The sequence below is a fragment of the Rhinatrema bivittatum genome, chromosome 14 (assembly GCF_901001135.1).
Source record: "Rhinatrema bivittatum chromosome 14, aRhiBiv1.1, whole genome shotgun sequence".
Lineage (NCBI taxonomy): Eukaryota > Metazoa > Chordata > Amphibia > Gymnophiona > Rhinatrematidae > Rhinatrema > Rhinatrema bivittatum.
Window position 1 is genome coordinate 51597033 of NC_042628.1, and position 23536 is coordinate 51620568.

Here is a 23536-nt window from a genome sequence, read left to right on the forward strand (position 1 = left end):
GAAACACATAAAGAAGAATTCCCAGAGGCCACGGCAGCAGTAGCGCATCAATTCCTTCTGCCCCGTGCTCCCACCTGCGACTGTAAAAACGAGCCACGTTGGCATTCTGCCATGATGCCATTAAGTTCATATGGGGTATTCCTCATCTGGATTGAACGAGCCGCATCCCTTCCTTTGATAGCTCCCACCCTCCAGGGTTTAGCAGTTTTGAGTGAGAAAATCAGCCTGGATGTTGTCTACCCCAGCAATGTGAGACGCCACTAGAAGTGACAGATTCTGTTCTGCTCAACAAACCAACTCCTGGGCCTCCTGAGCCATCGCTCAATTCTTGATTCCTTCTTGCCTGTTGATGTAAGCAACTGTCGTTGCATTGTCTGATAGAACCCATACTGGCTGACTGCATAACTGTGGCAAAAAGTAGCCCAACACGTTTGTACCCTTACATTTCTTTGATATTTCTCTGTTCCTATGTAATCCCTCCCCTGATACCTGTTTACTGTAGTTTCCACCCTGCTGTTCTGCTGTAAACCGATATGATGTCACCACTAATATCGGTATAGAAAAGTCTATAAATAATAATAATAAGGCAAGCAACACATAATATACCGCCCGCATCTCTAACAGACTGATAGTCAATGCCTCCTCCATCGACCACAACCGGTAAGGCTGGCATCAGTAGTTGCTATCACCCTGTTCGTGACTTCCAGTTTCACGCCGTCACTCAAATTGGCCCAACCAAGCCACCATGAAAGATTGGACCTGGCATGCCCTCTGAGCAGAATTGGAAGATGAAACTCCTCAGATAATGGATTCCAGTGGGAGAGGAAAGATCTCTGAAGAGGCCACATATGAGCAAATGCCAAAGGAACCAGTTCCAGTGTCAATGCCATAGAACCCAGGAGCTGTAAATAATCCCTGATTTTGGGCAATGAAAGCTCCAAGAGGCAATGAACTTGAACCTGAAGCTTCAGCATCCTCTCTTTTGTGAGAAACACTTTCCCTAATCGGGTGTTGAAGTGAGCCTCTAGGTATTCCAGGGATTGAGATGGTGTGAGGTAGCTCTTTGTCAAATTCACCACCCAGCCCAGAGATCCTAACCTCCCCAAGGACCTGCTGTACCAACTGCCGACAGAGATATGCCGACTTTGCCCAAATGAGCCAGTTGTCCAGATATGGATGCACCAGTACTCCTTCCCTTCTGAGTGCTGCTGCTGCCATCATTACCTTAGTGAAAATATGAGGTGCTGTCGCCATCCTGAAAGGAAGGGTGCAAAACTGAAAATGCTTCCCCAGAATCATGAATCGGAGAAACGCTGGTGTTCCAGTCTGATTGTTATATGCAGATACACTTCCATCAAGACTAGGGATGCGAGGAACATTCCTTTGCTTATTGCCACAATGACGGAGAGCAGTCTCCATACAAAACTGGGGTATCTTGAGGGCCACATTTACCTTTTTTAAATCTAAATTCAGTCTGAAGGTTCCCTCCTTTTTTGGTACCATGAAATAAATGGAATAACTTCCTGTTCTCTGTTCCTGCGGGAAGAATGGGAACTATAGTCCCCAGATGCTGCAAATAGTTCACAGTCTCCTGAACTCCCACCTTCTTGGCGTGAGGGGTGCAAGGGGAGACAATGTAAGTTTCTCATATTGATTGAGCAAATTCTAACGCATAGCCATCTCTTATTACACTTAGGACCCACTGATCCGTTGCAATTTTGGTCCACTCCTCGTAAAAGAGAGCCAAACAACCCCTGACCACCAGAATAGAAGAGTGGATTGGCCTCATGTAATTGTGACTTGGACATCCCCCGGTTCCCTGTCTGTGTTCTGCCCGAGCCTTGCCTCTGGTTCCCCAAAGGGGCCCTAGTTTGCCAAAATCAAAATCTGGACTGATCCGGGAACGTACAGGGAACTCTTGTTATCCTGAAAACAGGAACAGGTCGAAAAGGATCTCCTTCCACCCTTTGGCTTGTCCTCCAGCAACCTATGCCCTTTGGACTCTCAGAGATGCTTTGCAAGTTGCTCCAAGTCCTCTCCAAACAGCAGCTTGCCCTTGAATGGAAGAATTCCCAACTGCAACCTGGACCATACATCAGCTGACTAGTTTCTCAACCAAAGCAATCTCTTGGCCAACACCGCCAACATCATAATCCTGTTAAGACGTTCTGATTAGGTCATATAAGTCATCCGCCACATATGCTACTGCTGCCTCCAAACACTCCGCCTGCATCTCTGTAAAAGCGGATGTAGGCTCCTCTGTCTGCAAGTGTTGGACCCAACACAAGCATGCTCTTTGCATAAAGCTGCTACAAACCACAGCCTGTAGGCCCAAAGCCAAAACCTCAAAAATTATCTTGAGATGTATTTCCAACTTCCGGTCCTGAACATCTTTCAGCACAGTTGAACCAGCCACCAGAATGGTGGTCATCTTGGTCACTGCCGACACAGAAGCGTCCACCTTCGGAAGCGTCAAAAGCTTGAGTGTTTCCTCAGGTAACGGATATAATTTAGCCATAGCTCTACCAATCTTCAGGCTGGTCTCAGGGATATCCATGACTACCAATTTCCTCACAGATTTATGGAAAGGAAAAGCCTTCACTGGACCCCTCACTCTGACCATGATGGGGTCTGCACCTTTCTGGTCGGACTCTTCTTCCGGAACCTTGATACCCAGCTCCTTAAGAATATGTGTAATCAAGGGTCACATTTTTTTCCTTGCAGAAAAGACATACCACTTTAGGGTCGACCCCTTTGGCCACTGGCACCTCCTCTAGACCATCATCCAGCCCTGAAAATTCCAGAGCAGACCATGCTGCAGGAAAGTCATCTGGTGAAGCATCAGAACATTCAGAGTCCTCAGAGCCATCCCTGGGGCTATCCAGGCAAGTGTTATTGTTTGTAAGGTTTTGAGTGGACCCTTGGACACTGTGGCTGATGACCACGCCCACGGGGGAAGTCCCATGAGGGGCCACAGGTCAGGCTCAGCTTTAGGACACTCAACACAGAACTATCTTTTATTAAACAGAGTTGAGAAGCCACCAGAGGTGGTGGTAGTGAGTAGAGATGAAGCCCGGCTGGGCTTGTAGTCCCTCAGGACACTGGAACAGCGATCCCTCAATAGCTGTGCTGTAGTGGAGAGAAACTGAGATAGTGAGTACAGTGGAGCATACACAGTGTTCTGGTATAGAGCCTAATAGGTTGATTACTCACGCAGCAGTTTCTCCCGGAAGGTAACACAGAAGCTGGAATAGAGGCAGGCCCTCGAAGAGCGAGTACCTGGTTCCAGGGAACAGCTCTGAGAGAGTATAGATGGTAACTCACTGATGATATAGGCAGCAGTTTCTTCCAAGCAGAAGTGAGCTCAGGCAGCAAGTCCGGGAACATGGGCCCTCGAGGAGCGAGTAACGGTTCCATACAACAACCTGAAAGAAAAGAGAGAGGCCCCCGAGGAGCGGGTACCCCGATAGAGTAAGTCCAATAAAGGAGAGGCAGAGTAGCTAGGTACGAAGAGCGAATCCCATCCGTAAGGAGATCCTTCACCCTTCACCTTGCTAACTCGAATAGCTAGCAAATTGAGTAGGCTTTTGTATCCGAGATGCGTGACATCATCACAGGGGGACGCCCCTGAGGTTCGCGCCAAAGAAGGAATAAGAAGCAGGGCCGCGCGGCACGCATGCCCTATGACAGCTGAACAACATGGCGGGATGCAGCGCCCAAGCCGGACTGGGGATGCCGGAGAGGACGGCAGGCAGACGTCGCGGTAGCCAGACGTCCATCAACCGTGGGAGGAGTCGCCAAAGAGGTAAGGAGGGCGGAGTGGAGACGCCGGGAAGTGACAGTCGTAACAGCAAGTCGACTGGACACTTGCCAACCTCTTCTTCCTTAATACCTTAGGTCTCTTCATAGGTCAAGAATTATCAGTAGACCGACCCTGGTTCTGAGGTCTCTTATCACCTGCTGCTTTCCTAGCCAGATATGCCCTGTGCAGGAGCAATTTTAAATCCGAGGAAAGCGAAGGAATCCTCCAAATCCTCCCCCAGCAGGTCTTCTTCTGTCTCAGACGCTACTTGCCTCTCCTCAGAAAGCTGCAGAGACAGAGATAAAGGAGGTGGGGAATCCCCTGCCCCTCTAGTAACATCTATTGCCATTGCCACTGCTTCCAAGATGGCTGTCGTTCCCGCACTGCTGAGTAAAACATCAGCAGCAGGCCCCAATGCCCCCAGAGCTCTCTTGAATGCTGTAGCTGCATTGATTGCTGAACTGCCTTCCCGTCCGGAGCTGCTTCGGAAGCATAAGCCAGCTCTGGAGATTCGCACACGCGACTTTCCACAAGACCAGTTGATCTTACCACGCACCATGTTTTCCCTGTGAGGGCAGGAGTTGTGCAGTACACTGATTACCTTCTCCCTGGGACCCCTAGGCAGCAATAATATTCTGGCTTACCGGCTTAGTAATTAGAATCTGACTCAGATGCGATAAACACCCGAACTCCCAACTCAGCAAAAAAAAAAAAAAAAAATCAGATTCTATTTTTTTCAAAAGTTTTAATGCCTGAAACAAATAGAGAAAAAGACAAAGTACTCCCCGTAAATGTCGACAATGCTGCAGACCTGATGCAACAGTCAGCGAGTTCTTCTGGGGAAGAAGGATAGCTGGACTACCAGCTATCAGACCCCATGGAGGAAAGGATCGAGCCAACTAAAGGGTCATCAGTCCTCTGCTCGTCCACCTCAAACCAGGAAGGATGGCCCCTAGCAGCCCCCTGGGAGGAATACTGTAAAGACTATCCAATTTTTTTTTTTTTAAGTCCAGACTGCAGGTATTACACCTCTACCATCTGCTGGAGAGAGAGAAATACTGAGAGACTGCAGGTGGCACTCTAGGTTATATGGCAGTGTCAGTGAAACTCTTTTCTTTGTCTCCATCTGCTGGCAGGATGGCAAAATCCAGGAGTCTGGACTAATCTGGGTATGGTCAGGAACGGCTTCATAGAATCTGATGGTGGGTAAGCACCTCCAGGCCCATTTAGTCTATCCACATTTTTCCTGGTGCAAGGCCTTCGACTCTCAGCTGAACACTGTTAATCTTGGGTTTTTCCCTTCAAAGCTAGGGTTTTCTCTGTGCTTATCCCATGCTTTCTTGAATTCTGTACAGAAAAAAACATTCTTTCTGCTTGGAATATCTACATACTTAACTCCTCAGCCTATCTCTATGATGCTGGTTCACTTGTGTTTAGAGGTCCACACTCAGCACCACTTAGCTGGATAAGTTTAGAATCACTTACAAGCATTATGAAGGCGATAGTCAAAGCACTCTACGAGGGCGAACCTTTGTTTTATCTGAGTAAATGAGCTTCTTGGCTACTGCCCATCCCTTTATGTCATCATCATAGGAATACTGGTTCTTACCTGCTAATTTTTGTTCCTGGAACACCACAGATCAGTCCAGACAAGTGGGTTTTGCATCCCTACCAGCAGATGGAGGCAGAGAAAAAACTTTTCAGGCACTGCTACTTAACTGAGAGTGCCACCTGCAGTCCCCTCAGTATTGACCTGTACCCAAGCCACAATGACTACTTCCCATCCTCCAAGGATTTCTCCCTCTAAAGCGAACTGAGGAATAAGTTGGAATCCCTAACCAAACTGAACCCTCAACTTAGGGTAATGAAAAAAAACTTCCAATCTCAAAATAACTGAGAACTATGTGCAATCTCATTCACAATTCTGCAGCACAAATTTAAATTCTGCATCACCAGCAGCATCCAGAAGCAGGAAAGGTCTTTCGACATAATCATGAGGGGTCGGGAGTCTGGACTGATCTGTGGTATTCCAGGAATGAAAATTAACAGGTACGAACCAATTTTCCTTTCCTCTTCATACCCCAGATCAGTCCAGACAAGTGGGATGTATCCAAGCCTCTTCTCACTGGGTGGAATTCCGAAAGACCTGCACACAGTACACTTTCATCAAAGGAGGCCTCCTCCGGGCACTGACATCCAAAGGGTAATGTTTAGTAAAAGTGTGCAAAGAGGACCAAATTGCTGCTTGACAAATCTCCTGTGGAGAAACCAACTGACACTCCACCCAGAAGGCTGCTTGCACTCGTAATCCCTCAGGGATTGACCAACCTTTACAAATATAGGCCGACACAATCACCTCCTTTAACCACCATGCAATCATGCTTTTTAGCTGCTTTGCAACCCTTTTTTTGGTCCACTGAGCAACACAAAGAGATATTCCGACCTCAGAAATCCATTAGTCACCTTGAGGTATTGCAAGAGAACACGATGAAAATGAAACTCCTTGCATGGGGAGAATCAGACACCAGGTGCGGAAAGCCCAGTAATTGCACCGTCTGGCTAAGATGAAAAGCTGACATGACCTTGGGCAAAAAGGAAAGCACCGCACGCAATGAAACTTCATCATTGGAAATCCACAAAAAAAGGATCTCTGCATGATAAGGCCTGAAGCTCTGAAATTCATCTCACCGAGCAAATCATTACCAAGAACACCATCTTCACGGTAAGGTCCTTGAAAGAAGCCCTTCTCAAAGGTTCAAAGGGAGGTCCACACAGTATTCAAAGAACCAAATTAAAATTCCAGGACAGACAAAGTCTAGGGCAGAGCTTTCCAAACTGTGTGTCGCCTGCATTGTGAGGGTGTGTAGCGCAAGCCCGGTCAACTCCGACGTGAGTTTGGGCTTTTTTTTCTAGAGATTCACTATTTTTTTTCCAGTTCGTGGGTTGCTTATTATTGGGCAATTATTGCTGTCAATCACAGTTTTTTTGGGCTTGGTGGGTGGGACTTGAGCCCAGCTGTCCCTGTCATTGGCTGCTGCTGCCGATAAGGCCTGGCCACGAGGAGTACTGACTGCAAGCAACAGTGTCAGGTGATCATGGAAGGTTTTATGCAGCTCGGCAGGCTTGAACCCTGAAGGGAGTGAAGCACTTAACTGGCAACAATCAAAAAGAAGAGGTACATGAGTGTGGGGGCCAGACGTGCTGGGGGGGAGATATGAGTGTGTGGGGGCCAGACGTGCTGGGGGGGGGGGGGGGAGATATGAGTGTGTGGGAGCCAGACATGTGCTTGGGGGAGAGAGAGATGAGTCTGTGGGGGCCAGACAAGTGCTTGGGGGGGGAAGAGAAATGAGTGTGTGGGGGACAGACATGTGCTTGGGGGGGGGGAAAGAGAGATGAGTGTGTGGGAGCCAGACATGTGCTTGGGGGAGAGAGAGATGAGAGTGTGGGGGCCAGACAAGTGCTTGGGGGGGGGGAAGAGAAATGAGTGTGTGGGGGCCAGACATGTGCTTGGGGGGGGGGGGAGAGAGATGAGTGTGCGGGGGCCAGACATGTGCTCGGGGGGGGGGGAGAGATGAGTGTGTGGGGGCCAGACATGTGCTTGGGGGGGGGGGAAGAGATGAGTGTGTGGGGGCTAAACAATTTGTTCTATTATTGCCACTATTATTATTACTTCACCACTTTTATTATTACTTCACCACTATTATTATTACTTCACCACTTCCTCCGGAATGCCCTTCTGGAGGAAGTGGTGAAGTCTAAAACTGTGAAGGACTTCAAAGGGGCGTGGGATAAACACTGTGGGTCCATCAAGTCTAGAGGACATGAATAAAAAGGCAGCAAAACACTGCACGGAGCGGCAGTAGCCACAGAGGCATTCACGAAGCGGGATGCCAGTGGTTGGTGATCCACCTTCACGGAGCAGAAGGATGGAAGGCTGCCATCTCCAAAAAAAAAAAAACAGGGGTGGGTAAGAGTATGGGGCAGGGGTGTGGCCTGCTTGTTGCAGTGGTTGCTACCCCTAATTGAGCTGGATGTTCACTTGGATGCAGATCCGGCGCTGCTCTCTACATTGGTGGTGGGGTGGAGGGGAATTAGGGCTGGAGGGTACTAGAAGCCAATAGTAACAGGTGGGTGATAGAAAAAGATTTAAAAAAAAGGATAAAGTGCGTAGCTTGCTGGGCAGACTGGATGGGCCATTCGGTCTTCTTCTGCCGTCATTTCTATGTTTCTATTGTTACTCATAAATTATAACAATAACATTAATCTTGGAATATTATATATTTTTAATATAAATGAAAGGTTTTCATGAGATAGGTTGTGTCGTGAAACATTTTATTTATGTATATATTTAAGGAAACATATATAAATTGTCGAAATATGTTTCATTCGTTTAACCTTTAACATCTGGTTTGCTAGTAGACTGAATTACTGTGTCGTGAAATTATGTTTGTCTAAAAAGTGTGCCACCAACATGAAAAGTTTGGAAAGCTCTGGTCTGGGGATTGGAGGACGCAAATGCTTTGCTCCTTTAAGAAAATGTACTCCATCTGGATGATCACTAAGGGTCTTCCCTGCAACCTCCCTCTGAAACAGCCCAAGGCTGCAACCTGGACTTGGAGAGAATTATAGGCCAAACCCTTTGATAAGCCATCTTGCAAAAAGGCCAAGACCTGGGCAATGTTCACATCATGGACCCCACACCAAGACTCAAACACTCTCCAAACTCTGATATACACCAAAGAAGTAGAGGATCTTCTAGCCTGAAGAAGAGTAGTAATCACCAACTCTGAATACCTCTTCAAGCGGAAATGTAGCAGCCAGGCTGCTAGTCAGAAGCAATCCGCCTGCTCCGAAAAGATGGGTCCTTGACGCAGCACTCCCCTCAGGTGGCTTATCCAGATAGGGCCATCTACCACCACCTGGAATACATCCTCAAACCACAGACAGTTCGGCCAGTCTGGCACCACCAGGATCACTCTTCCTGGAGACTAGACCTGGAGCAGCAACAGTAGCTGAAATTCTTCCGGCAACGGATTCCAACAGGACAGAAGCGCCTTCTGAAGAGGATGCATGTGAGCAAAGGCCCATGGCAACAAATCCAGTGTAGAGGCCATGGAACCTAGCACTTGTAAATAATCTCAGACTTTGAGAACTGGCAGGTCCCGCAAATGAACCATTTGCGACTGCAACTTGAGCACCCTTCCTGGGGTAATAAACACCCTGCCTAAGTGTCGAACCTCACTCCCAGACACTCCAAGGACTGAGACGGCTCCAGATGGCTCTTTGCCAGGTTTATCACCCAGCCCAGGGACCTTAGACGCTCCGTCACTGGTCGAATGGAACAGTGACACTCTACCTCTGACTTTGCCTGAATTAGCCAATCATCCAGGTATGGATGCACTAGTATCCCTTTCCTTCCGAGGGCTGCCGCCACCACTACCATCACCTTTGTGAACATGTTTGGTGCGGTAGCCAGCCCGAAGGGAAAAGCTCGAAAATGAAAATGGTCTCCTAGCACTCTTCACTTCACAGAGCAACTTTTGATGGATTGCTCAGATGGGAATGTGGAGATATGTCTCAGCTAGATCCAAGGAGGCAAGAAACTCCCCCTTGTGAATCGCTGCAATCACAGTTCGCAACATCTCCATCCAAAAGCGCGGCACCTGTAAGGCCGCATTGACCTTTTGCAGATCTAGAATGGGACGAAAAGAGTCCTCCTTCTTGGGAACCAGGAAGTATATAGAATATCTTTCTCAACCTTGCTCCTCCGGTGGTACCAGGATGGCGGCTTCCAATCGCTGCAGCCGTAGAAGGGTGTCCTGCACCGTCGCCCGTTTACCGGGCGAAGCGCAATGGAACACACAAAAGCCTCTTTGAGGGGAGCATGAAAATTTTAAAGCGTAGCCATCCTTATTACTTCCAGAACCCATTGGTTGGAAGCAACTCTGATCCACTCCTCAAACTATGGAACAATCTTCCTCCAACAGCTTCCAGGGAGGAGTGGACCAGCTCGCCTTCATTGGACAGGATTCTCACCTCCAGAACCCAGTCTGGAACTATCTTTGGCCGGCCTACAGGTCCCCTGAAAGGACTGTTATCTTCCTGAACCCTGCTTCTGCGTGGATCCGGAAGAACTTCTGTTCTCATCTCATGGAAGCAAGCGCGCAGCAGAAAGGTCTTCTTACTCCCTTTATCATCTTCGGGCAATCCATTCCCTTTAGAATCCACTAAATGCTTCATCAGCTTCTTCAGGTCCTCCCCAAACAACAACTTTCCTTTGAAGGGGAGATTACAAAGTTGCGCTTTTGACCACGCATATCAGAGGACATCCGCCACATAGGCCATCCCCGCCTCCAAGCAAGCATCCTGGCCAGAATCAACAGCAGTCCCTAATGTCTCCTGCGCCTTCTGCACCCAGCACAAACAAGCTCTCTGCCTCAGACTAGGGCAGACCGCCGCTCTAAAGCTCAGAGCCAAGACCTCAAACAGCCTCTTTAACAAGATCTATAGCTTCTGGTCTTGGTCATCTTTCAATGCCACCGACCCTGCCACGGGGATGGTTGTCTTCTTAGTCACCACTGACACCACAGCATCCACCTTTGGAAGGCGTCCAAAGCTCTAACATGTCTTCCAGCAGGGATACAACCTGGCCATAGCCCTGGCCACTTTCAGCCCTGCCTCTGGAAAATCCCATTCTCGGTCAATCAGCTTCTTCACTTTCTTCGGCAAAGGGAAGGCCTTCAGCGGCCCAAGCAGTCCGTCCAACACTGGGTATACCCCCCTCGCTGTCAGAATCCTCCTGCGCAACCTTGATTCCCAGTTCTTCTAGGACCTGGGGATTGCGGCGGCAGCTCCTTCTTACGGAGTAGCCTCACCACCCTAGGGTCATCCCCTTCCACAAGAGAAACATCATCCACATCCGGGTCAGCACCACTGGACCAGTCGCTGGATCCGCACCCTGACCAGTGCTCTAGTCAATTCACGGATCCCCTTGAGGATCATTGCCATCCAGAGGACTCCTCCACTCCATCTGCTGTGTAGGCGACCGCCGCCTCCATGCAGTTGGCCTGCTCCGCTTCGTCCGGCGGAAGATCCTGAGCTGTAAGCAGTTGTTGAATCCATCGGAGAGTGGCCCTCTGCACCATACTGCTACAGGCCGCCGCTCGGACCCCTAATGCCGCAACCTCAAAGATGCGCTTTAGCAAGATCTCCAACTTCCGGTCTTGTAGATCCTTCAACGCTATCCCCCCCCGTGACGGGGATGGTCGTATGCTTGACCACTGCCGTGACTGCCGAGTCCACGGAGGGAACCTTGAGCAATTCCAAGGACTCCGCCGGCAGGGGATACAACTTATCCATAGCCCTGCTGACCCGCAAGGAAGCTTCCGGAACGTCCCATTCCTTTGCAATGATCTGTAACACCTTGGAATGGAAGGGAAAGGTTTGCGGAGGGAGCCCGCAGGCCCGCCATAGCTACATCCCCCGTTGAAGTGTCTGCTTCCTGCTGCGGTGCCGGGATCTCCAACTCCTTCAAAACATGGAGTATCAAAAAGTTGAGCTCATCCTTTCCAAACAAGCGGAGAACCTGGGGGTCATCTCCGTCCACAAACCCCTGACCATCAGCTATATCCGGTCCTAGCGCATCCGGGAGGACTGGAGTGTGATCCGGTGCCACCAGAACCCCTACAGCTCCCAGTGATCGAGGAGACCTGGTTCCGTCCTTCCCCTGATCCAGAGCCACCCTGGGAATTTTTGGTGGAGGGGGGGGAAGGGTCATCTGCCTCCCAACCTGCTTCTGCCTCCAAGAAGGCTTTGTGCATCAACAGCACTAACTTGGAGGAAAAAGGCACTGGTCCCTTAAATTTTGCCCCCGCAGGCCGTGGGGAAGGTGGGGGCCGAGGAGCGTCTGAATCGGGCACACTGTGCAGGCTTAAATCAGCCGGTGATGGAGGGAGCGAATCATCCTCCTCTGACGCTGAATTTGGAGCCTGCCGCGTGGTCAAAATGGCCACCGCCTCCCTCTCTATGGGAGGCGGGGCTGAAGACCGGGGCTCAGCTACTCTTCGCTGCCGCGCCGAAAAAGACAAAGAAGAACTGCTGCGGGCAGCGCTCAGCCCCCGAGAGGGTCCCTCGCCCCCGGGAAGACAGCGGGAGCAAAGGCCCTCTCGGGAGAGTTGCGCCCCTGCCTTCCCGCAGGCCGGCAGGCCGAAGATCGCGGCAGGAAAAGGCCGTCGGCAGGAAAAGTGCGCCAAAAGTAAATAAGGGCCTCAATTTGCCACTGCGCCGGGTGAAACCAGCCACCCCCTCCGGAATCCCTGGTCCAATTCACGGCAGGTCCCCAACAGGTCTCACGTGGCTGTCTCAATTAGAAAAACTCTTTTTTTTTTCTTTTTTTTTTTTTTTTAAGTAGACCCAAAAAAATGTTCCAAGTGCAAGCCCCCTTCAGAGAAACCTCTGGAAAATGGGGAGGGTGACCGGCCCACCGGTAAGCTCTCCCCCGGGACACACAGGGACACACTATCTCCGGGAAAACACCTGAGAGCAATGCCCTCTATGCCTGCCTGAAGTTCGCCTAGCCGCTGCGCAGGGAACAGAACAGAAGAAACAGGACAAACTATAAAGACACCCTTTTTTTTTTTTTTTAAGAGAAATCAGTAACAACCAGTTGATCTAGCCAGCATAATCTTAACCATCCGAAAGAAAAAACCTGGAATTCCAGAAGAAATGTTAGACAGAGCAAGACCGCAGGGTATGCCTCTCAATCTGCTGGAGTCAGAGAAAATACTGAGGGATCGCAGGTGGCACACCAGTATATCTAGGGGGGGTGCTGTTCAGTTTTCTCTCTGACTCCATCTGCTGGAGGGGAGGCATAACCCAGCTGTCTGGACTGATCCTGGTACGTACAGGGAACTCATATGAGATCTTTTTTTTTTTTTAATCAGCTAGCAAGCAGGGGAAACACCTCCCTGATACCTTAGCACAAGCTAGCATCCACCAGAGGAATTTGATCATCTCTGAGCTTGTAGCACAAGCTAGCACCCACCAGAGGAATTTTATCGTCCCTGGGCTGGTATAGAAGGGGGGGGGGAGAGTGACCGGCCCACCGGTAAATACTCCCCCAGCTCACCGGGTAGGGACACAATCTCTGGGTAAAAAGGCATTAGGGCACTGCCCTGCCTGCCCTTCAGGACGCTATCAGTACACTTGCCTTACCTGACAGTATTTATTATTATTTATATAGATATATATCTTTTATTTTTTTAATCAAAATTGATCTAGCCAAAGGTCTAAGGGATATCTCAAATGCCAAACCTTTCCCAATGTACAGGATTATCACGGAATTTGACAAGGAGCAGGACCGCAGGTTATGCTTTCCATCATCTGCTGGAGCCAGAGAAATACTAAAGGATTGCAGGTGGCACACCAGTATATCTAGGGGGTGCTTTTCAGCTTTTCTCTGGCTCCATCTGCTGGAAGGGAGACATAACCCAGCAGTCTGGACTGATCCTAGTACGTACAGGGAATAAGCTGTTCTAGGTCCTCACCAAAAAGCAACTGACCCTTGAAAGGGAAAGTGCCCAACTGCACCTTAGAAGAGGCGTCTGCCGCCCTATTCCTCAGCCAGAGGAGATGCCTGGCCAAGACTGCGGAGACCAAGGCTCTGGCTTGCACCCGCAGAAGATCGTAAAGGGCATCAGCCCCATAGGCAATAGCACCTTCTAGCCTGTCCGCCTGCTCCACTTCTGCAGACGGGAGGTCTTGGGTGCTGAGTAATTGTTGAACCCATCTGAGGCTTGCCCGCTGCATGAGACTGCTGCAGATTGTCGCCCGAACTCCTAAGGACAAGACCTCAAAGATGTGCTTGAGATAACGTTCCAGTTTGCGGTCCTGAACATCCTTCAATGCCATGGCCCCCACCACCGGGATGGTGGTGTGCTTGGTAACCGCAGAGATGGAGGAATCCACCTTGGGTATCTTAAGCATTTCCAAGCAGTCCTCAGGGAGAGGGTAGAGCTTGTCCATAGCCCTACCCACTCGGAATCCCGCCTCCGGAGACTCCCATTCCCGAAGAAGCATCAGCTTGTGCATAGGATGGAAAGGGATCGTATGTGGAGGAGCCCTAAGTCCCGCCAGGATCGGGTCCACGTTAGCGGGCATAGCGGCTGTAACAGTATCCTCGAGGGGCATCTCAAATCCCAGCTCCTTCAAAATGAAGGGAATGAGTGGTTCCAGTTCCTCCCTTTGAAAGAAGCGAAGCACTCGTGGGTCATCCCCTTCAAGGGGGGGGGGCTTGGAAGCAGTGAATTCGTGTCCTGATCCGGATCAGGAACCGGCGGAGGTTCCTGATCAGAAACCCGCTGGCTCTTAGCTGGGGGGGGGGGGGGGGGCCCTCCTCCTCCTGCAGGCTAGCAAGATAGGATTTGTTCATAAGAAGCACAAATTCCGTAGAAAAGCGAGGCTTAGACTTACTGGGGGGTGAGGAGGAGAGGGAGGAGGGAAAGGTCAAAAACCCCCGCCGGAGAATGTGCAGGACTCAAATCGGGATGAGAAACCAGAGAATCTAGCTCACCTTCCTCCTGCAGCCCCGATTCAGCATATGAAGCTGCCCAAAATGGCCGCCGTTCCCGCGGTTTGCCGAGCCGGGAATGGCCTGGCCCGCGGCGTGCAACCCGACCCCGGGATGCTGGTTTCGTCAGTGCCGAGGAGGGGCCCTCCCCACCTGGCAGGCACCCGGAGCAGAGCCCGCCGCAGTACAAGCGCTGGGAAGCGGCATGAGGTAAAAGAAAAAAAGCCGCGGAAAAAAAACCAGCTGTGCCGAGCTCTGCCGGCAAGCGAAAGCAGAGACTGAACTCTGCACACTGCCGGAGCTATCCACTGTCCTTAAAAGCTTTTGCTGAGGAGCTCAGCTTGAAGTTAAGTTTTTCCTCGGGTTTTTTTTTGTTTGTTTTTAAATCTCAGCAGCACAGGGGAATAAGCTTCCCTGTCAGAGGCCCGAGGAAGGAGACGTCTCGGGAACAGACAGCCAGCAAGGGAGAGTGACTGGACCACCAGTGTCGCCCCAAAAGGTCACCGGGAAATGGGAAGCCTAGGCTGACTAATCAAGGGGCAAAGCCCTCCTAGGCCCCCAGCAGAGCATGGAGACAGGATTGTCTCCAAGAAACCAACAGACAAATCTTTCAACAAGTTGGTTGTTGTTTTTTTTTTAATATCAATCAAAATTAATACTTGCTTGATCCTGATAAATAAAAGGTACAAAATCCCCACAGGGAAAAGAAATTAGGGAAAAGAAGCGGAACCGCAGGTTCAGCTGCCTGCATCTGCTGGAGACAGACAAATACTGAAGGGATGCAGGGTAGGCTCTGTCCTGATATAGAATACCCTTTCAGTTTTTCTCTGTCTCCATCTGCTGGACAGGAGGCTCAACCCACGGTCTGGACTGATCCGGGTATGTACAGGGAACAAAAACTTATCTTGTGAAAAAAGGGAGAAACTTTCTTGTGCTCTCTCAAAGCTTGAATTAAAGCAAGCACAGACTTCCAAGAGAAACGCCAAAGCTGGCCAACGTTCTGCCATTGGCTATTGAAGAGCTTCCAGCATTCAAAGCTAGCTGTGATCTGCATGCCTTTCTCACATAGCTTACGCTTACTCACTCACTCTTAAAAAGCCCATGCCTTGATGCACAATAAGTCCAGTCAGAAGGACAGGAGGAGGAATAGCGAAGCAGTGGGAGGGAGGGGGAGAGGAGGGCAAAAATGACAGAGAGAGACCCCAACCAGAGAATCTGGAAGCCTCCATGCCCTGTTCAAATGAGGGAGGGAGCACTCAGCTTTCACTCTAGGATCCATCCCTTAGATTTTGTTAAAAAAAAAAAAAAAAAGTATCCTAGAGTATTGCTTAAATGAAGGAGGGAGAGCTGGTCTTTCACCTCAGGAGCTGCCACCAAGAAATTTTCCTATTCAGCCTAATGAGGCCTCCGACCACAGCATAGGATGCACACTTGTACCATTAATCTCTGTCTCCATCTGCTGGTCGGGGTGAATAACCCACGCGCCTGGACTGGTCTGACTGGATGACAAGGAATGCAGGATTCTCGAGGGAAAGCCTTGGGTGTGGCTCACAGCTAAGGATTGTTGCTGCAATAACCAAGCTAAAGCTAAGTGAGTTGGGGGGGGGGGGAGAGAATCTAAAACAGGGGGGGAAACCCTGGGTAGTTGCAAATGAAGGCTGGTGGTACCATAGCCCAGTACAAGGCTGGCTCTGATTGAGCTGGAAGCCCAAAGAAGCAAGAGGAGGAAACTGTTGGGCCAAAACAACAAAAAAGGTTAAAATGTGAACTGTCAGTGTCAAGACTCCCCCCCCCCCCCCCCCCTTCCCAGCTCCACTCAGCCTCTCCCCCTTCCGGACACTGCAACTTGAAGGAGTGCTTAGTAAGTAGCTTTCAGAAGTAAGAAACCTGTCAGGCATCCCCAGAACTCACATCCTGTGCCAGCATCTGGAAGACATAAATGGGGACCTTGTAAGCCAGGAGGTCTCCCCTGGGGACCCCACTGTAGCCACCAGCCACCAGCAAAATGTTTCCACTCATTGCTGCCGCCACGTGAGAATATCGACCCCATGCCACAGGACTGGTCTCACGCCCTGCAACATGGGAAGGAAGAGACAAGAGTTAGACAGTCAGTTTCTTCAAAGACACACTGACTTCACAAATCCTGCTGTCCCGCTCACATCTGCCACACTGTTAGTACCACACTCCCTGGGGGGGGGGGGTCAGGTGGATGCTCACAGAGGCCTGTGTCACTCATGTCTCCGGGCACTGCTGGTGCAGCTCAGGCTCAAAGACAAATGTGGAAAAAAGCACCGGCAATAGATTACTGAGCAGTTCACCCTGCCACCCCATCCTAAGGGCACAGCACAAGGTGGACATCTTCTCGAAGACTCACCGTCCCGGGTGTGGATCAGCTGTGTTAGCTCTTTGCTAGACACCCACTGGTGGCAGCCAAGGTGGTAGAAGAAAATCTCATCCTCGTAGCATTTCTCTTCATGGTAATGAATGTGAACATTCCCTCCTGCAGAGACGAGGAAGGAGGGAAGGTCAGAAACCAAGGGAAGGAAGGCCAGATCTGAGCACTGGAGGAGAGGGCGGCAGAAGCTGGGAGCATCAGAGACCAGGAGCAAAGAACAACAAAGGATGCAAGGCGGAGTGACACTCACCGTACACCACCATGTAATTGCCGATAATGGTAGCAGAGTGGAAGGCTCGCTCCTGCGGGCCCTTGCTCCCGTCTTTGGATCGCAGCGTGGTCCAGTATTTTAAGTCCACGTGGAAGATATCTGTGGTGTTCACTCGCACGCTGAATCTGCACCCCAGAAAGTGAGAGGTGTGTACACACACAAAAGAATAGAGAGTGAGGGCCCATAGTCAGCAGGAGACATATTGCAGGTCTGCTTATCTTGTGTGCTGCTATCACAAATGCTCCTTCCTTCATTAGCAATAGTTCTACATTCTCTTAGACTGTTGACAATGCTCTTAGCATGTGCTGGAGAGCCGATGCCCATCACACGGAAGCAGTGAGCAGCCGGCACGGTTCAGATGTGCTGACAATGCTCTATAATCGTATGGTGCAGAACTGGTGAGGTGAAGATGCAATGGCAGTGCCCTTAACAAGGAGAGTGGTTACTCACTGTGCACAAGTAGCAGGCAGGAGAGCTGGGGCATGGGATGGCAGTGGTCAGGGCTGGCTTTTCAGGTGTGAGATCTGTGCAGCTACACAGGGCGCTAAACACTAGGGGCGCCAACTTCATTTGCAGCCACGCACAGCTTTTACACCTCCCGCGTTGGGGTCGGATCAGGCAGAGATAAACCAAACCACTGCCCAATCTAATCGGTGGCATCACACTTCCCTACACCCCCCTCCCTGGAAGCAGGAGTCACATTTATCCAAACTTCATCTCCTGCTGCTGCAGGGCCAGTCTTGCGGCTCTTACCACAAGATCCTCCCCAGGGCATCAGGAGATGATGTTCAGATAAACACTACTCCTGCTGCTGCCCATCCCACAACTCAGAGGCCACTGCAGAGCCTGTCCTGCGGCAACTGAAGAGAAAGGACATAGTGGCCGCCAGCGGGCCTCATCCCGCTGGCAGCTGAAGAGAGGACGCAGTGGCCTCCAGCACACGACCATCTCGCTGGTAGTTGAAGGGAAAAGGAGGACCTAGTGCTGCCAGTGGATCCCATCCCACTGGCTGCTGCCGAAGAGGCGTGTCTGTGCCTGTGTGTGTCTAGGTGAGAGCCTGGGTGGTGGCGTGGGTAACTGTGTGTTGGGGGGGGGATTAGAGCCATTTTGTGGATAAGTACCTGGTAATGGGGACGAGAGCTGTGGGGGTGGGAGTGACTGCCTGTGTGTGTGTGTGTATGATTACCTGGTTGGGTGAGATCCTGTGTATGTGTGGGTGAGAGGCTGTGTGAGTGAGAGAGGTTGTGCGTGTGTGTGTCGCTGAGTGAGAGCCTGGGTGTGTGTGAAGGGTTTGAGAGCCTGGGTGGGTGAATTTGTGTGGGAAGGGTTTGAGAGCCTGTGTGTAGAGGTGGGGTAGGTGACAGCCTGTGGGGGGGGGGGGGGGGGAACTGTGGGTTAAATGTATGACTGCCTATGTATATGAGAGCCAGTGTGTGTGGGACTGACTGAGTGAGTGAGTGAGTGAGTGAGTGAGTGAGAGAGAGAGAGAGAGAGAGAAAGAGAAAATAAAGTTTGCACAGTTCCCCCTCCACAACAATCTGAGTGGCTGGAAATCGAAACAGCCCAGATATGAAGAGTGGGAGATTGTTTAAAATCCTTATTACTTTAATTACTGGATATTATATAATATGTCTGCTGTTTTGAAATAATATATTCATATCTGGGGGAAATGTTATAAACATTTTTATGAGGTTTTAATTATTGGATGTTCTATTCATCAGTTTTTAAATATTTATTCTTTTTATTAGTATGGTTTTACTTTTACGATTGTTTTATATTTCTTTATTTTGTTACTTGTTGGTCTCTTATTTTGCTTTTGGTATAGGTCTGTCTGTGCTCTGTATGTGTGACCGAGGTAAGGAATTCTGCTAGTGTATAATTTATGTGTAGGGGTCCATAGCAGTCTGTCTTGCTCTATTTTCAATAGGAGGTGTATTGGTCTTCTAGGACCTGGTGTAATATTTGCAGTGCTACTCGTTCCTAGGTAGGGTTGTTGCTGTTTGAGTCTTGGGAGTTAGTGTTGTGTTGATATGACAGATTTGTTTCTTGGAGTAATCAGTATTCTTGGCCGGCTGTGAAAGCTTTTATTGGAGCCATATAAGTATTATTAAAAAAAAACTATGTGAATTACTGAGACAATATAGGACCCGTCTTTAGATGTGAATGTCTCTGATCTGACATCTGAAGAAGGGACTTATGTAGTTTTAAAAGTTTTTGTAAAATATTTTTATGTATTTTTTAATTTTACAGATATTTTAGCCTGGCTTGATTTGTTTTCTTAATATGAGGTATATCGGTGTTTTACAGCCTGATGTGCTATTTGTAGGGTTGCCTTTTTATTGCTAGGGTTGGATATGAGTGCTGGCAGTTAGCTCTGTTTTTGGTACGGGAGGTTTACTATGTTGTAATTGTTTTATTCATGGCTTTCTGAGGGCCAAGCCCACACCCATTACATGTGAGGAATTCCCCACCTGATTTGAATGAGATACATCGCGTCCTCTGACACCTCTCACGCTGCGGGATTCAGCCTTTTTCGACTGAGAAACTCCACCTGTTATCCATCCCGGATATGTGGGAGCAGGAAGCAGTGTTTAGAAGTTGGAAGACCCCAGCACTGCTCTCCTGTCAGTTGGGTCGTTGTAGGAATGGAAGTTAAGAGCGAGGAGGGGAAGGCCACAGATGATGACATGAGTGAAGTTGGTATTTTTTCACAAGATGACACCAATTTCAATTTTTGCTTAGAGCCGTCCCTGGCCTTACCGTGCTGTAGATGGCCGGTGCCCACCATACACAAGCAGTGAGCGGGAGGCATGGTGAAAGACCATGGAATGGCCTGCAGCTGCTGGGGACTTCCCTCCTGTTGGAATCACCTGTTCCCATTTCCACATTTGCAAGTGGAACCGCAACATCTGGGAGGAGAATAGGTCTGTCTGGGTACGACCTGAAGGGGCAGAGAAAAATATCAGAAGTCTGGTGGGGGAAGATAGGGTCAACAGAGGACCGGCATGCAACAACACATTCACTGTATCACAATTTAGTCACAGGGGAAATTAAAATTGGTTCTTACCTGCTAATTTTCGTCCTGTAATACCACAGATCAGTCCAGAGAAGTGGGTTGTGTATCCCTACCAGCAGATGGAGTCAGAGAGCAAAACTTTGGGCACTGCCATATATATGAGAGTGCCACCTGCAGTCCCTCAGTATTGGCCTGCACCCAAGCCCACACTAACGGGCATACAAGGTTGAACCCAAACCAACAGACAACCTCGTTGCCCCCAAAAACAAATTAGAACCAGAATCAACTTTAAGAAACTGCTCCATCGAGAATATCTGTAAACACGGAGCTCCATGAAAAAGCACAGCAAATATCAAGCAAAAGGCAGTCTTTCGGTATCTGAAGAAAGGGGTGGGCCTCTGGACTGATCTGTGGTATTACAGGAATGAAAATTAGCAGGTAAGAACCAATTTTCATTTCCTGAACATACCCAGATCAGTCCAGAGAAGTGGGATGTACCCAAGCCACCCTACACTCTCACCAAAAGACAACTCCCCAGATGCGTTAACGTCCAGTCGATAATGTTTCGTGAAAGTGTGTAGTGAGGACCACACCACCACCCTACAGATCTCCTGAGGCGACAGGAGCTGACACTCCACCCAGGAAGTAGCCTGGGCCCAGGTGGAATGAGCTCTGAGACCCAAAGGCACTTGCCACTCTCGGGCTATGTAAGCCGAGCTGATAGCTTCCTTAATCCAACGAGAGATGGTCGCCGTAGACGCCTTGTCCCCCTTTTCTGGAGCCCAAAAAGGATGAATAAATGATCTGAATGTCAGAAGCCATTGGTAACCTCCAGATAGCGTAACAAGGCGCGCCTCACATCCAAAAGATGAAAGTCCCTATTCAGAGGGGAGACCAGAGACCACTGCAGGAATCCTGGAAGCTCCACCGTCTGATTGACATGAAAAGCCGAGATGACTTTGGGAACAAAAGATGGAACCGTGCGCAACGAAACCCTATCATCGTAAATCCGCAGGAAGGGGTCACGACATGACAATGCCTATAATTCTGAGATCTGACGAGCCGAACAAATGGCCACCAAAAACACCGTCTTTAAGGTCACATCTTTCAGTGTCACCCTTTGGATAGGCTCAAAGGGGGCTCCACAGAGAACATGAAGCACTAGGTTCAAACTCCAATCTGGACACCGAGGACGGACTGGAGGACGGAGATGTTTGACCCCCTTGAGAAACCGGATGAACAGCCAGTGAAACACCATTAACCCGTCCCCACAAGGCACCCAGAGCCGCGACTTGAACCCGAAGGGAATTGAATGCTAAACCTTTAGTGAGCCTCTGCTGCAGAAATTCCAGCACCCGTGGGACATTCACAGTTAATGGATCACAGGAACGTTGGTGGCACCACGACTCAAATAGCTTCCAGACTCTAACATAGGCCATAGAAGTGGCCGGGCGCCTCGCCTGAAGGAGAGTAGAAATGACCTGTTCAGAATAACCCTTCAAGTGTAAACATCGTCTCTCAAAAGCCAAGCTGTGAAAGAGAAGTGATCCTCCCGATCCGAAAATATGGGTCCCTGCCGAAGTAGATGCGGCAGATGAGCCAGCTGCAAAGGACCCTCCATAGCCATGAGAACCAGATCTGCGAACCACGGGCGACCCAGCCACTCCGGTGCCACTAGCACCACCCTGCCCGGATGAAGTTCTATGCAATGGAGAATCCGGCCGATGAGGGGCCAAGGAAGGAAGGCATAAAGAAGAATTCCCGCGGGCCAAGGGCACAGCAGGGCGTCGAGACCCAACGAACCCTGCTCTTGCAGAGGGCTGAAGAAGCGTTGTGTCTTCGAATTCACCCTTGTTGCCATCAGATCTAATTGAGGCACGCCCTACTTGGCGCAAATGAGGTTCCACGCTTCGAGAGACAGCTCCCACTTTCTTGGATTGAGGTGCTGTCCGCTTAGAAAGTCTGCCTGCATGTTCTCCACTCCTGCAACATGAGAAGCTGCAATTCCCTTGAGATGGCGTTCCGCCCAGGCGAAGAGGAGTTGCACCTCGAGCGCTACCGCAGGACTTCTCGTCCCTCCTTGCCGGTTGATGTAAGCCACCGTCGTCGCATTGTCTGAGAACACTCATCCAATTCTGCCCTGAATCCAGGATAGAAATGCTTGTAGGGCAAGGCGAACCGCTCTTGTCTCAAGTCGATTGATGGATGATCCCTCCATTGGAGACCAGAGCCCTTGGATGAATGTCTGCACATACTGCTCCCCAACCGGACAGGCTGGCATTGGTGGAGATTATCAGCCATTTCGGATGGTCCAGGTTCACTCCCCGGCCCAGATTGTCACGCGACAGCCACCACGACAGACTGACTCGGGAAGCAGCAGCATTGGGAGGTGGAACTGTTCCGACACCGGCCTCCATCGTGACAAAAGCGCACGTTGTAAGGGACGTAAGTGAGCGAGCGCCCAGGGAACCAAATCCAAGGTGGAAGCCATGGAGCTTCCACCTTGCAGATGATGCCATACTGTGGGACTCTTCCTCAGCAGCAGAGCGTGGACCTGGCCTTGTAACTTTGTCAGATGATCCTCCGCCAGAAACACCTTGCTGCGCAAGGTATTGAATTGCGCTCCCAAGTAAACCAGCTCCTGGGTGGGTTCCAAGTGACTTTTTTGCAAACTGATGACCCACCCGAGCGACTGTAAGGTGAACAACACAGTGCCTATTGATCTCTCGCAATCCTCCCGTGACTTGGCTCAAATCAACCAGTCATCCAGCTAAGGATGGACTAAAATCCCCTCCTTGCGAAGAAAGGCCGCAACCACCACCATCACCTTGGTGAAAGTCCGAGGAGCTGTTGCAAGACCAAACGGGAGGGCTCGAAATTGGAAGTGCTGACCCAAGATCTTGAAGCGCAGAAACCTCTGGTGACTCAGCCGGATTGGTATATGAAGATACGCCTCCGTGAGGTCCAGGGACGCCAGAAACTCCCCTTTTCGCACCGCAGCCATTACCGTCTTCAGGGTTTCCATACGAAAACGAGGAACCCAAAGACAACGGTTGACCTTCTGCAGATCAAGGATGGGACGAAAGATACCCTCCTTTTTGGGAACCACAAAGTAAACCGAATACCTTCCCTGTCCCTGCTGTGCTTCCGGAACCGGGACAATGGCTCAAGAAGCCGTTGCAGGGTGTCCCGAACCACCTCGCGCTTGCTGCGAGAGACCACGCGGGACTCCACAAACACCTCCCGAACCGGACGCGAGAACTCTAGGGCGTAGCCGTCTCTTATCACCTCCAGGACCCAGCGGTCCGAGGTAATTCTTGCCCATTCCGTGTAAAAGTTGGATAATCTGCCTCCGACAGCTTCGACGACGGAATGGGTGCTTGTGACTTCATTGGGCAGGCTTACTGGTTCCCGCACTGAGGTGTCCAGAGTCCCTTCCGAAGCGGCGACTACCGCGAAAGGACTGCTGGCATCCCTGACCCTGC

General features: G+C 50.2%; 1 protein-coding gene across 1 annotated transcript in view; it reads right to left on the bottom strand.

The window, feature by feature from the left end:
- MEGF8 (multiple EGF like domains 8) overlaps nucleotides 1–23536 on the bottom strand; it is a 295542-nt gene that overhangs the window by 243990 nt on the left and 28016 nt on the right. The window contains 4 exon segments of the mRNA XM_029577448.1: nucleotides 16281–16441; nucleotides 16744–16869; nucleotides 17015–17160; nucleotides 19796–19976. Of these exon segments, the coding sequence (XP_029433308.1) occupies nucleotides 16281–16441; nucleotides 16744–16869; nucleotides 17015–17160; nucleotides 19796–19976 (614 nt within the window).